Source organism: Galleria mellonella, unplaced genomic scaffold (genome assembly GCF_026898425.1).
Source record: "Galleria mellonella isolate WM207_F2 unplaced genomic scaffold, CSIRO_AGI_GalMel_v1 utg312, whole genome shotgun sequence".
In the NCBI taxonomy this organism is placed as follows: domain Eukaryota; kingdom Metazoa; phylum Arthropoda; class Insecta; order Lepidoptera; family Pyralidae; genus Galleria; species Galleria mellonella.
The window spans coordinates 3,203,110-3,218,517 of record NW_026442074.1 but is presented as its reverse complement, the minus strand read 5'-3'; the positions used below and the strand labels follow the sequence as shown (position 1 = coordinate 3,218,517).

Here is a 15,408-nt window from a genome sequence, read left to right as displayed (position 1 = left end):
AGTAAGGATATATTACTAATTTTCCTGTAATAATTTCCTTCATGGGTGTGAATGTCCCAAACAGGTTCCCAAAAAAAAATGTATAAATAATAATTATCAGAATGTACTATGATTTTTTTTTATTACTTTTTTATGCAACTTAGAATGATATGAACTGATGGTGATGATGATGATGACTAACAGGTGGGCACCTGATGGAAAGTGGTAACGGTCACCTATAGATATGAGCAGTACTATGGACATAACAAAGTATACTGTTTCGCCCACGATACCCCTCATGCGTTGCTATTCCTGAGGACTTAAGTGTTACTTTTCTGTACCCTATAAATTCACTGTCATTGACTTATTAGGTTGCCTCCAATATAAAAATTTAGTTTTCTTTTTTTTATAATAAACTGCTAGTCTGCATGATGCTATAACACACAAGAGTATTAGAAGCTAGTTTATTAATTTTAATATAATTATTGATGCACAAGGAAAGCTGTGTGCATAAACCAATGATGTGACTGACTTTAAGAAAATACCATAGCCTTATTACACATAAATTTATTAAATACCTACATAAAAAAAAGAACTATTCTAACAAAAGTCTGGATATGAATGACCTTTTACTTTTTTTGAGGTTCTATCTGCTGGTCTTGTACATAAATGATGGCCAAATATAGTAAATTTCATATCTTTAAAACTTATTTCAAATACAGAATCTTTCTTTGGTATTGTTGTAGCTATGTTGTTCTCGGAAACTATTTTGAATGTGTTCCTCGTGTCCATAACACAGATACCCATTTTACCAACAAATCCTGGACATTTGGAGCGTACAACATGCATGCGACAACCATGAAAATCTGCTTTGTACAATGTTTGAGTTATATTTTCCCATCCCTTACTGTTGGGGGTTGGAATTTGCATATTTTTTCCTAAGAGCTGCTCCATATAGTTTTCCCAAATATTATTTATAGGTATGACATCTGCATACTGAATCAAATTTCGTGGTTGATTATAAAACCCCAATGTTTTCTTTTGATTTCTTGTAAGGCCATTTTTCTTACGCTTTGGTTTAGTTCTTTTATTTTGTTTGCTTTTCGATTTTGAAAGTACGAAACCCTTTTTCGCTTCCATTTCCACGTTAGGTATATCTTTTTTAGGCACATTTGACATAATAAAATTCATAACTGCTTGCATACTTGCATTATGGGGTGAATCTTCACGTGACATTTTATTAGTATCACTATACAGCAATATATATCAATAAATACAGGTTAATCAGAACTACTCTTCCAATTAACAGTCTGGAGGAGAGGAGTCCTCTCCTATGATCAACAGTGGACAACGAACAGAAGAAACATAAACGGTGAATCTGCAAAGTTCGCAACAGCTCGTGAATTTAATCTAAAGAGTAAGGTAATTAGTATATTTAATGTAATAATAATTGAATAAAATAACAAAACAATTTCAAAAAATCATAAATAAACAAAAAACATAACCTCTACAAATAAACTTCTTTTTTTTTTTTAGTACGTTTGTTCCATTATGGAACAAGCTAAGATCGGAGACCATGCTGCCTAGTCTTCAGTATGATAATTTGTTTGAAATAATAAATTATTTTTCAAATTGTAAAAACAGTAACCACAGATTAAAGAGATGTGCAGATTCGACCCTGCAATTCAACATAAGGAAACGAAAATTAATATAAAAATCTTTTAACCCATTTCTATTTCTTAGACAAAGGAAGAAGACGACCTTTATTTCTGTCTTCCAAACAGCTATAGAACATAGAACACCTAAGAGCTTCGTCGTCTGTCTTATAAATTATAGATGCTTGGTTGTCTATATATAGATTTTAAACTATCTTAATTTATTATACTCTTTGTAGATAAACCACAGGTAAAACGTATCAGTTTAAAAATACAAGCAATGTGAAAATTTGTCAATGTCAAAGTCATTTCGTAATTTCGAATTTCATTCTATTTTTGATTTGATCGTTTCATGAATTGAAATGAAACTAATCTAAATATTTTTAAATATACTTTCTATTAGAAATAACGTTCACACATCGACCTCACTAAGTTAACTATTTCGACCTAAAGAAGATCTAGTTGTGACCTAATTAACCGATATGACGAGCAATAAAGAACAAGAACCCGCCGTTTTAGCCCAACAATGTTTTATGAAAAAAGACTACGTTTCTGCATTACAACATCTAAACGAATTAGAAAATTTAGTTGGTAACAATAATAAACGTGTACAGCACAATAAAGCCGTAGTTGAATTCATGGCTAGTGATATGAAAAACGTGGACAAATTCAAGAAAGCTATTGCTCAGTTGACGAATCTGACTTTTCCTGATATAGAAATAAAGGATCAAAATTCTCCGTGCCTCTTCTACAATTATGCTGTACTTCTCTATCACTCGCGTTATTATTACCAATGCGTGTTCTTATTGGAAAAAATACTTTCTTTCAAAAACATTAAAGATAGTAAGTTGTATCAACAGATTGTACTTCTCCTTCTGGAAGCCACATTATGTAGACGTACTTACGATAAAACATTAGAGGTAGCTAAGATGTATGGAGAATCATTGAAAAATAATAATGAAGTTGGTGAGTTATTTGAAAGGCTTGTAAATAGAGCACAGCTTTTGCTGGGCCAGAAGATTAAACTTAACTTGAAGACTGACTCAATTGAGAATATATTTGTTATTGCTCAGCAACATTATATAAATGGAGATGTGAATGAGGCAGCCAACACTCTTGGTCAGTATAAAACATTGAAGTACACTTATGATTTAAAATCTCAAGGTGAAGATATATGGGCTGCTATAAATAACAATCTAGGTGTCATTTATTTTTCAATAAAAAAACCATACTTAGCTTCTAAATACTTTCAACATGCTGTGAAAGAACATTTCAAAGCTATGGAAAGTCCAGACAGTGAAAGGCTGATAGCCTGTAAAGACCGACCTCTCTATGTATTTAATTTAGGATTAGCATTACTTGCAGCTAACAATAATGAGGGAGCATTTGAATGTCTCGTAGAAGTAGCTCGACATTACCCTAACAACCCTCGAATATGGCTGCACTTGGCTGAATGCTGTGTAAAAAAGTGTTGCAGTGAAGAGGCTCAACAATATACTGTAAGAAAACTAGGCAGTGGGCCCCACACACGAATCCTGTTGGCAAAAGAAAATAAAGAAAAATACTCTACTTCGGGTGAATCCTTTGCAATACCATCACTATCATTAGAATTTGCTGCTCTCTGTCTAAGAAATGCTGTGACATTGTTACCTAGTCCAGAGGAAGGTAATGATGACACATCTACTTATCTGGTACAAGCTCCACCTGGACCTCCAATCAATTGGAAGCAAAGGTGTGAAATAATGAATTCTACACTTGTCTTACAGAGTTATATATTATTACACTTGCAAGATCCACTTTCTGCCCTTACAAGTGCAAATGATTTATTGAGCCAGCCAGATGTATCGAACAGCCATAAAGCATGGGCACACATATATGCTGCAGAAGCTTTAATTAATCTAGACAGAATAACTGATGCTGTAGAACATTTGCAACCACCAATGATACATGAGTTAGTATCAGTAATGCCTTATCAGATGCGAGACATGATTGCTGTATCTGTGTGGGCAAAAGCTGCAGTCTGTCACATCCTAAGAGGTGATCTGGTAACTGCAAGGAAAATACTATTACAAATAAATTCACCAAGAGTCCTACCATTGCAGATGTATTTGGAAATTTGTACAGGAAACATAGAAAATTGCCATACAATATTAAGAAAATTAAGATTTGCCAATTCATCACAATAATTTATTTAATAAATATTTATTTCAATATTAGTATGTTTTTTCCATTATTCCCTGACTTGTTCTTTTTTTCTCTTGCTTCTTCCTGTTTCGTGGGTTTTTTAATGAATGATAATGAAATTGTGACCCCGCTGTACTATCGGTATACACTGGTGAAGCACCAGTGAGGGATAATAGATGAGTATGAAAGCAGGTCAGTTGGCCCATTGTGATGAATGCAAGAAGAAGGTTAAGGTAGAGGTTGACCTGACAGTACTTGCTAGCAATGGCGCCATTAGTCCACATTACTAACAAACTATATTTTCCCTAAGCAGGCGGGATTATCGTAAATTCAAAAAAAGAAATCCCTTAATGTGTTTTAGTTAATGAGGTGTCAATAAAATTATTATCCAGCTAATAATAATTATTTAATCTTAAGGAATCAATAAAAATCTCGAGGTAACTTTATTTCATAATAGTTAAACAGTGTATCATTTTCAATAATGATATTTCATCAATATTGCTCATATCTTAATAGCGGTAGGTAGTAATTTACTACCTACCTATTACCTGTAAGTCTTTGCTTTAAGGATCTACCTACCTAGAAAATTATTTCTAATTGGGGCGAGCCAAAAATAATTTATCAGGACTGTCAGTCGATGTCATTCGAAGTGTCAAACCAAATTGTAATTCTAGTCGGGCCTACCTAGACAATATTTTATAATTTTTATTAAAGTTTTATTATATATATATATATATATATATTTAAATTAAGAATTAAATTAGAATTTTACTACAGAGTTATAGTTACTTCAATGTTCTTCTCTATTTCATATTAAGTTATCCATCTCGAGCGATTACTGTGTTATCAAGTATTTGTATGTTTATATTTCACATTCTGTAAACAAACATCTTTTCTGAATCATGTCTCGTCGGTCAATATTCTTATTCGCCGCGTTAATAGTGATGCTTTATTTCTCTATAATCTTATTTATGCTAAGCCCTTTACATGGGGCCAAAAGTGCATATTATGGGAACAGTTATATGAATCATTTTGCTTACCGTCAACTACCCCAAGTGGTCTGGTGTAAAGAGCTCAAATGGCGATCTCCGCCGTCACCTAATGTGGTTGCGCTCGTCTCTTACCCTGGAAGTGGAAATACATGGCTTAGGTACCTGTTACAACAAGTTACAGGTAAGCACACATATTGTTTTGTTTATCTTCATTATTAAAAAAGCTAGAGTAATATTTAAATATTAAAGGGTATGCAGGCACTATCTTAATCATTACAAATGGCAGTACATGACATGTACTATGATTTTGGTCATTTCTATAAGCTACAGTTACCACTGTCCATCCAAGTGTACAGGTCAGCTTCAGCTTGTTTGCCAATCTCAACTGATTAAAAACTATTGTAGGTTTTTTAAGAACTATGAAATTTGATCAAAACCTAAATTAGCTGATATCAAATAGAAAAATAAAAAATAGGTTTTTTCATTAGGTAATTTTGATTTAAAAAATATATTATGTAAACATTTTCATTATAGGTGTAGTGACAGGCTCAATTTATATGGATTATGGTCTGCGGGTGCATGGTTTTCCAGCAGAAAACATAACCGATGGCTCAGTTCTTGTAGTGAAAACCCACGAAATACCACCACTTGAGTCTGACAAGTTTAAATCTGCTATTATATTAATGAGAAACCCACGGGATGCAATATTGGTGAGTATTCACATAAGATATTTCAGTATTATGTAAGTGTGTGTAAATAGTTATATATTTTATCTATAAATAATAAGTTTATGTTGAAGTTATTGTTTTATAGTTGTACAATCTGTCTCTAGTCTCTGCTATGCATGTTTAATATAAAAATATGACAGACAAATATGAAAAAAAAAAATATTTTTTGCAATACATTAGAAATGGAACTACATTCAAATTATAAAACAATTTAAATTATTAAGCCTATATTGGTAACAGGAAAATGATTCAATAATAATAAATTAATAGAAATAAATAGTAATATTATTTGAATAATTGAATAAATATACAAAAATATATTTATTCTTACAAGAATACATTTAACAGATTTTTATAACTTTTATTTTAATAAATGTTGTTTGCCATTTGTAAGATCCAATATTCAGTTAACTTAGTAATGATAAACAAGAAAATTACTCACTAGATAATGATGATAATGATGGCAACCATCCCACATTAACATAAGTCATGGACTTCAGAATACACTATGTATGGTACTCCCTATATTTATCTATTCCTGAGGACTAAGGTGGTATTACTTTTGATAATTTAATATATCGTCATAGTCGTAGAATACTGACGGATCTGACAAAGATTACATATAAAGATCCATCAGTATTCTACGACTATGACGATTTGATAAATTGGTCAATTGGGTTGTCCCAACCCAATTAAATAAAATACATATCTCTACCTTACTGAAATCTTTTAATCATTCACCTATTGACATATAAGTAAATAGTATTTTTTTAATTATGTACATATTCTTTTTAATAAGCTTGTTTTGTATATAGTTTCAGTTGCCTCTTGCTGCAGGAATAATGTTGATGTCGCTTCCACCACCATTTTAGCATATTGTCTTTTCTACATGTTACTTTTGGTAATTTTTATTTCTATATTTAAATTATTAATTTAATTTTTCCCTTATTTAATTTTAACCAACACACTAATATTACCATTTAAATGTAAGTGCTTTTTAATTGGAACTTTCTAAACTTCTAGAAATAAAATTTTATATTATTATATCAGCCATTATTTGGCTGCTGAACATAGGCCTCCTCCTATTGGGGTATTTTACAAGTAGTTGCTATAATTGACAAGCGGATACCACAGTGAAGCTTTACTATTGTTTTGAGGGAGATACTGCTGGTCATACCTCGATCAATAAATACCCCTCTTACAACACCCATGGAAAAGACATTATGAGTATCGTAAATTAATAGATGCATGAGATGCATGATAACATAAATACAATAGTAACCATATCACGAATATTTGTTTTTAATATTTATAATTTTACATACATACATGCATATCTGTCACGCCTGTCTCCCATTAGGGTAGGCAGAAACAATGGAACACCAAACGCTAATAAATAATCATTTAAATAAATAATAATTTAAATAATAATAATTATAATTTTATTTCTAACTAATATTTGTGATGTTATCAATTTATATACTAAACATGTATGTATTTTTATATTTTACTAGCTGACTCGGCAAACGTTGTTTTACCATATACATTATTTCGAGAACTATACATGAAAATTTATCCTACTACAATTATTATATTCGATCGCCATCTTGCGACCCTATTGCGGAATATAAAAATCGCGATTAAAGAACAGGGGTCGATCGTAAAAGCGTGAAAATTTGAAGTTGTATGTATTATGGTATGATAAATAGATGTTGGCCGATTCTCAGACCTATCCATTATGCACACAAAATTTCATAAAAATCGGTAAAGCCGTTTCGGAGGAGTTTGGAACAAACACCGCGACACGAGAATTTGATATATTAGATTTATCTTAAAAATATATTTTTTTTTTAACATATAACAGTCTCCATTCTTATTATATTATAAATAAAAATCTTATTAATATTATAAACTAGCGGCCCGTCTGTCCCGGCTTCGCACGGGTGGACATTTTTACATTTTAAAAAGTGGCCATTAAGGCTGCACACGCGACGGAAGTTTAAAAATGGAAGTTTAAAAACTTCTCCCGTTTTCCCAACATTTCCCTTCACTGCTCTACTCCTATTGATCGTAGCGTGATGAAAAGTATACTATAACCTGCCCAGGAGTATGAAGAATAATTGTACCAGGTTTCGTTAAAATCCGTCAAGTAGTGTTTCTATAACAAACATACAGACGGACAGACCCAAATTTTACTGATTGCATTTTGGCATCAGTATCAATCACTAATCACCCCCTGATAGTTATTTTGGAAATATATTTCAGGTACAGAATTGACCTCTACAGATTTATTATAAGTATATAGAAGGTGTAAAGGTGTGTTTGTTTGTTTATGACTGTTTTTTATGAAATTTGTTATACAGATACAATATGGGGATGAGTGAGAAGCACATAGGCTACTTTTTATTTCGGTCACGTGTTATATCTTTACTCATTTATTATTAAACACAGAATACTAGTTTTGCCCATAACTAATAACACTAATCATAAACTTTTTTTCAATTTTTTTCTTTGTTCCGGCTTTAATTTGTTTTTTACTTGATGATAACAAACGATTTACGCGACTGGAAACGATAAGTCGTTTCCAGTCCTTCTTCCAGTCCAGTCTTTGTAAAATTCTTAATAAATACTTGATTGATAAATCATAATGCGTTTCCATTAATTATAATCGTCATGAAACGCACTTTCTATAGGTATGACTTTGACAGTTGTAAGTTTTATATTTTTTGAGAAAATCGGATTAGAGTTCAAATGTAGCGGGTGGCCCGGTTTATTTGCAGTGTATATAAAAAATAAAAAATTATTACTATAAATTCTGAATAATTATGTCAAAATGTCCCAAAAGTAGTAGCCTCAATTAAATCTTTTTTTATGCAACTTAGAATGGCAAACAAGCTGACGACCCATCTGATGGAAAGTGGTCACCGTCGCCTAGAGACATGAGCAATACCATGGTCATAACAGAGTATACTGTTTCGCCCACGATACCCCTCATGCGTTGCCATTTCTGAGGAATCAGGTATTATTACTCTGTACCCTATAAATTCACTGCCATATTTCACTCCATCCATCCCATATGCCACCCTTCAAACCGAAACACAGTCATGCAAACACAACTGCTTCACGGTAGAAATACAATTCTTTTGACTATGTTAATTTTTATAAAAATTTAAAATTAATTCTGTGATTTAAAATTAAAATACACTGTTTTCAAATAGTATTTTTTATATATTTATTGTATAAATTACAGGCGGATTTTAACAGACTGCACAAGGGGCACATTGGTACTGCTCCAAAGTCAGCTTTTAGGATGAAATCTTCAGAGTATAAAAAGACAGGTAAGGTATGTTGTTATCTTATTTTAGCCACTAAGACTATCTAAGGAGGTACTTAGGGGGGAAAGGGATTGTTAGCAATGGAGTTCGACATTGCTAGCAATATGCCCTATCAGGTCGACCTCCACGTGGTTCCCCCTGGAAACCATCGTGAACAATTCTTGTTGAATTCGTCACGATGGGCTAACTGACCTGCTTCATCCTCATCTATCATCCCTCACTGGTGCCCCGCCGGTGTATACCAATAGCGCGGGTGGGGTTACCATTCGATTATCACCCATTAAAAAAAAAGGGGGTACTTATTGAATAAGAGGGTACCTTATTCATAATAACTTAAACCTCCTACAAATTTATTTTAATTATTAAACTGTTTTGTCACTTTAATTCAAATTTAGAATTTAGCACAAAAGAAAAAGACAAAACAATAGCTAAAATAGGTTTATGAGAGAAGTAAGCTTAAAAGCACTTAGTGAGCTGGCGTCGTGCGGCCAAATGTTGATAGTGGAACATTCTCTTTTCGGTTGCTTTTATTCATAGATCACGTCGTCTCTGGTTCGCTCAAGATGGCGTGGTCACATATCGTGTTATAATAAAAAAAAGTATTATTTCCCTGATTTTCCTACTTCTGAATCCAAGCGCAAAAAACTTATTAATAGTAATTTAGTAATATAGAAGAAGTTATATAATTAGACTAATTGCCTGGGCCTCAACTTTGCCTGTGTGATGAGGCACTAGGTAATGAATATCTGGGCTCATAGCCCGAAACACCCAAAGCCGAGTCAATCTATAAAAAAATATTTTCTATAAATTTCCTCGACCGAGATCTCTAAATTGGAACCTCATTTCCGTAAAACAACGTCCCTACCTTATGTGTATTTTCAAATATCTATCAGTTTTCTGGTATCCCATAGTATGTACGAGCGCTATTTATACTAAATATTTTTTTGTACTACTCCGGTAAACAAGTATACAAGCATACAGCCCGTCTGTCGGTAAACGGGATTACCGTAGCCTATAGATGCCTGTTACACTAGAGATGTCATGCACTCGTTGCCTACCCTTAAGAAACCTTAGTACACCTTTTTTGGAAAGCACCATGTAGTAGTCTCTATAGAAAACCTCAACAGGTAGATCATTCGACAACCTAAGTGTTCCCTGAGGAAGCTCTGAACCCCCACTGTACGTGACCATTCTGGTTCTAAGGTGTGAAGATGGATTCCCTGTCGATAGCGAGCGCTACGATGGTGAAAGGTGGACGTAGGTATCATATTGAAAAGTTCTTCAGTACACAATCTGTTAAACAGTTTATTATTGTTTTCAGATTGGGCTACCTACGTCATGAGCCAGCTGGTAGTGTGGGAGTCGTTGCACCGCATGTGGTTCACCAAGTTCCAGGGACCTATACATATCGTGTTCTATGAAGTCCTGGTATCTGAGACGCGGAACACACTGCAGGGAATTTTGAATTTCTTAAACTACACTGTGTCTGAGGTAATTTTCCTGTAATAATCTCCTCACTTTGCTGTGTTATCCCCTTTTCTGTTCCCCCGAAGGTCGTAAGAGGCGACTAAGGGAACTTAATTGTCGAGAGATGGAAAACTCATGAATCAAAATGTACATTAAATACTCAACTGTTGATAATTATGTAGTTGTTCGGAGGAAATAAGTATAACAACTAACTTTGATTATTCACGTATATTATATACAGAAGGTAAATATTATATACAAAGGAATATATAAAAAATAATATATAAAAACGGAAATTATGAGCGTAAGAGACGAGCGATCGAGATGGAGAGAATGACAGCAGAAATTAATGTAAGAAGTAAACGTCGCTGTCATGTCTGTACGACCAGTTCGAAGGAAAGAAAGAGGTGAAATCTATGTACAATTTAATTAACCTACTTGATGGAAAAGAAAGTAATGATGTTGACAAGTGGCTATGAGATGAATATTTACAATATTTATTTACAGACGCTACAATTAGAACCCCAAAAACATTGTTTTTTTTTTTAACGTTGTTTTACGAATATGTAAACAAATGGCGTCTTAAAATTTTCATTGAAAATTTAAATTTAATATAATCTGTATTCATATTTTATTAATTTAATATTTCATTGCTACCAGACTGACATGGATTGTGCGATGAAACACAAAGAAGGCATATACAGACGAAAGAAAAAGCTTCAAGACTTCGATCCATTCACTCCTGCTATGTATAAGGCCATAGAGGTATCCCGAAGTCGGGTACTCAACATAATAAAATATTATCAAAAAACGCATAATTCTAACACACAATAGACAGACGTATCATTGTGTATTATAGAGATAAAATGTGCATATCAAATAACCCCCTTATTCATAAAAACATCAAACCACTTGTAAAACTATTTTAGCTATTTGTCTCTTTCTTTTATACTAAATTCCCAATAGGAAAGAAAGTGACAAAACAGTTTATTTAAAGTAGATTCGTAGGTTTTAGTTTTTATGAATAAGGGCTTAAGTATATATACAATATGCTGCCACCGGTAACTGCATTATGAAATTACATTATATGGAGTCGTAACACTATAGTCTACAATAATGGCAACACATGAGTGTTACCGTGGTACCACAGGGTATTTTGTGATGTCCATGGTGCCGTTTATGTTTTTAGGTGATGGTTATCACTTTCTATCATGTGGGTTTTCAGCTTATTTGCCATTCTAAGTCTCATAAAAAAAATCACAGAATTATTGAATAATCTTCAACTTTTGAACGGAATGTAATGAAATGGTAATATCACCTGTGCTACTCTTTTACTCTTTGTGGACGAGGTGCTAGTGAAGAATGATAAAGTAAAAATAAAGTCAAGTCATTAGGCCTGTTGATTTCAGCACCAAACCCAATTCCGGTTGGTGGGATGCCACCAACCGGAACCAAATTCCAGGTGGGGCGTGGAGATCGATTTAGCCGGATATATTGCTGGCAATAAGAGTTGATGTCGGTCTGGCGACGGGTAGTAAAACTAAAAGTCTTGAGTAACATTACGTCGATCCCAAATAATATAATAATTAGTATAAAGCTAAGAAGATGAAGATATTGCTAGCAATAGATCTATTGATTTTTTATTTTTATTATATATTAAAAAATACTGGTGGCAGTTTTTTGTATTACTTACGTAGATAGGTAGGTCTTAGTTATTTCCGCAGTTAGCAAAATACGTGGTTGTGTTTCAGTCTGAAGGATAATATTGCCAGTATAATCTTTGTCACGAGACACATAACACATTAGTCCTTAAAGGCATTCATAATTTTAGCTTGACAAAGTGTGGCAATGTCGCAATTGTCAGTCAAATTTCAAAAACAATTGGACGCTGGCAACACTTAAGGTGTCACGTGCGCGTTTCCAATCCTGAAGGAACCTTAATACATCCTTTTTGATGATTACGCTTGTGACCCTCTTACATCGTCCTAATAACTAATCGGAGTAGACGACTGAGGTGGTATGTGTTTTGTAGATACACTGTGTATGATGTAATCTTAGATTATATAGATCGAGTGTCAAAATATCTAGAGAGCTAAACTGACATTTGGTTGACAATTTTTTTTAATCTAAACATAACGCGCCATTTGTTCAATGTTGCCATTAATCAGATTTAAAATTTCTTAGATCGAATCCATTCTTTAAATGTGAATCTTTATATGTGAATTTTTCCCATATATTAAGTAATAAATTTACACTATGGTAACCCTAAGGACACTATTTATATAATCTAAGGATATAATGTACTTAAGCAGACTGTAGAATTGTAAAACTGCTTGTCTAGTCATTCTTGCTTGATGGCCAATAGCCTTAAACTGTTATTGTTAAAGTAATACAACTAATTAGTAAGCGGTTACTAAAACTCGTTACTATATACACTAAAACTAATATACTATTAGTAAATATGTGAGAAGGTAATATCATAACCTATATTATATAATATAATGATATTTAAATTATTTAAGAAGCGAAAGAGGTTTGTTTGAATCGAAGCATTTGGCGTTCCATTGTTTCTGCCTACCCTAATGGGAGACAGGCGTGACAGATATATATGTATGTATGTATATTTAAATTATGTTATACAGATAGGTTGTATATTGCTCAATACCTATAGGAAATTTAATAGGTTCATATATACATTTTTGGTTTAAAAAAAAAAGGATTTTTTAGACAAATTTCTATTCGACATCAAAGTGAGAGACCACCAGAGGGAGACTTTGTACAAAAGTCGATTGCTTGGGTACCTGTGTCCTATTCGTGTTTCAACCGTGAAGCAGTTGTGTTTGCATGGCTGTGTTTCGGTTTGAAGGGTGGGATATGGCGTGAATTTACTGGGTACAATAACACCTGAGTCCTCAGGAATGGCAACGCATGGGGGGTATCATGGGCGAGACAGTATACTCTGTTATGTCCATGATACTGCTCAAGTCTATAGGCGACGGTTACCACTTTCCATCAGGTGGACCGTCAACTTGTTTGCCATTCTAAGTTGTATAAAAAAAAACAGTGAAATCTTTATTGTAAGGACCAATATAAACTAATTTTCTAATAGATTTAAGTCCATATTATTCAAATTTTATTCAAATTCAAGTTATATTTATTCAGATAGACTTGTTTACAAGCACTTTTAAATCGTCAGTTTTTTTTTTTTATTTACTGCACTGCACTACACACTGCACTGAGTTCGGAAAGTTGTTATCTGGTGAGAAGAGCCCGCGAGAAGCTCAACAGTTACTCTTTTAAATCTCTGTTAACATTATGTGTATTTATTTAAATGTACTATGTCTAAAATTACATGGTCGTTAAAACCCATGCATGATCGACTAACACCATGTATAGTTGTTATTCAAATTTATTATAACATTTTAAAATGTTCCAAAAATACAGTAAGTTAAATGCACTTAACCTAAGTTGAGAGATAAATTTAGAGAAATGGCAACTCCAAATCGGTTCCAATGTTTAAAATTGTTTGCAGTATAATTAAACACTTTGCATCTATTATAAGTATGTACATAAATTTAACTCGCAGAGTTTTCTATGAAATAGTAAACGTAACTCATACTTACAGTTTTACTTACATTTTCAAATTTGAAGCTGCTCATGTCGTTACTAGTCTAGTCATTTGTTTTTTACTTATTAAGGCCTACGTAGACAATAGACACATCGGCCTATATTTTTATATCTAAATACAATACTTTGAATTAATTGTTTACTTGATTAAAAATATTTTCAATTCTGCTACCATTAGTGTGACTGCTAACATTCGAAGATTGACTGACTACTATTATTATTACCAGAAATTCTATAATCTTCCATATTAGTCGTCAATTTCCGACCGTTATTCAGTCCACGCACGTTTTACGTCACAAATTTCACCTTTAAACGAGATATCTTCAGGCAATTTTACAGCTTTTACCTGAAGATGCCTCGTTTTGGTCGCAGTATTATTTAATATATTATGACATTAGAATACAGAAAACATACGCAATACTACCTTCCTAATAGTTTTTTTTATTATTTATTGTATTTTTACTAGTACTCATAGTCCTAAACTCCACCCATACACGGCGATATTGATTGTACCCGGAAGGCTCAGATCGTCGGATGTACACCATACAATTCAGGGGTGGTCACAGAACTATCCCCTCCATGTAAACGGGTCTTAAATTTGCGGCATAACGTTTTTTTTTTTTTTATAGCAATATATCTAGTCAATAATTTACTTAAAACTCTCGACGGTGTTCACTGAAAATACACATAGAAATATGTAAGAATGTTTAAATATTTTTATTTAATTATGTGAATTTTATTTTAGTTTATTGTTCATAAAAATCTTAATATAAGACTACTTTGCCTGTATATGAACGCCTGCCGATTGAGATCACTTTTTTTTCCAATTCTGTATGATTATAACTTACAGATATAATCGAATCTATCGAAATAATGAATGTAATTTAACTGTATGTGTATATATATATATATATATATATATATATATATATATATATATATATATATATATATATATATATATATATATATATATATATATATATATATCTGAATAGTCACCTACATTTTTGATAAGTAATGAATGAATGTAAACTCTTTATTGTACCCATCAAAGAATGACATAGATTATATAGATTAACAACATTATTAGTTTACTAGGTACAGAGGAATAACACCTGAGTCCTCAGGAATGGCAACGCATGGGGGGGTATCATGGGCGAAACAGTATACTCTGTTATGTCCATGGTACTGCTCATGTCTATAGGCGACGGTTACCACTTTCCATCGGGTGGGCCGTCAGTTTGTTTGCCATTCTAAGTTGTATAAAAAAAATAACAATATGATCTTCCAGATACTCTTAGGATGGAGAGATAGATAATGATGCCAGTAGAAAGAGTAATATCACAATAAGTAATTTAAAGTATACTTTATACCAATTTTATTATCCATTTTGATGTATAGATACAGTATACGGCTGTAAGTAGGTAATTATCAACGA

The 15,408-nt window shown here is 32.8% G+C and overlaps 3 protein-coding genes across 3 annotated transcripts; 2 read left to right on the top strand and 1 right to left on the bottom strand.

Moving 5' to 3' along the window:
- Positions 1–530: 530 nt before the first annotated feature.
- On the bottom strand, positions 531–1,574 carry LOC113515058 (ribonuclease P protein subunit p29). The gene has a single exon (XM_031908527.2). It carries the CDS (start codon positions 1,213–1,215, stop codon positions 580–582), a length of 636 nt encoding a protein of 211 aa, XP_031764387.2. The 5' UTR covers positions 1,216–1,574; the 3' UTR covers positions 531–579.
- Positions 1,575–1,766: 192 nt separating this feature from the next.
- Positions 1,767–3,850, top strand: LOC113515009 (CCR4-NOT transcription complex subunit 10). The gene has a single exon (XM_026899124.3). It carries the CDS (start codon positions 2,117–2,119, stop codon positions 3,818–3,820), a length of 1,704 nt encoding a protein of 567 aa, XP_026754925.2. The 5' UTR covers positions 1,767–2,116; the 3' UTR covers positions 3,821–3,850.
- Positions 3,851–4,322: 472 nt separating this feature from the next.
- LOC113515127 (WSCD family member AAEL009094) lies at positions 4,323–14,880 on the top strand. Its single transcript, XM_052896048.1, has 5 exons — positions 4,323–4,991; positions 5,345–5,520; positions 8,789–8,876; positions 10,195–10,364; positions 11,001–14,880. Exons 1-5 carry the CDS (start codon positions 4,721–4,723, stop codon positions 11,172–11,174), a joined length of 879 nt encoding a protein of 292 aa, XP_052752008.1. The 5' UTR covers positions 4,323–4,720; the 3' UTR covers positions 11,175–14,880.
- Positions 14,881–15,408: the final 528 nt, after the last annotated feature.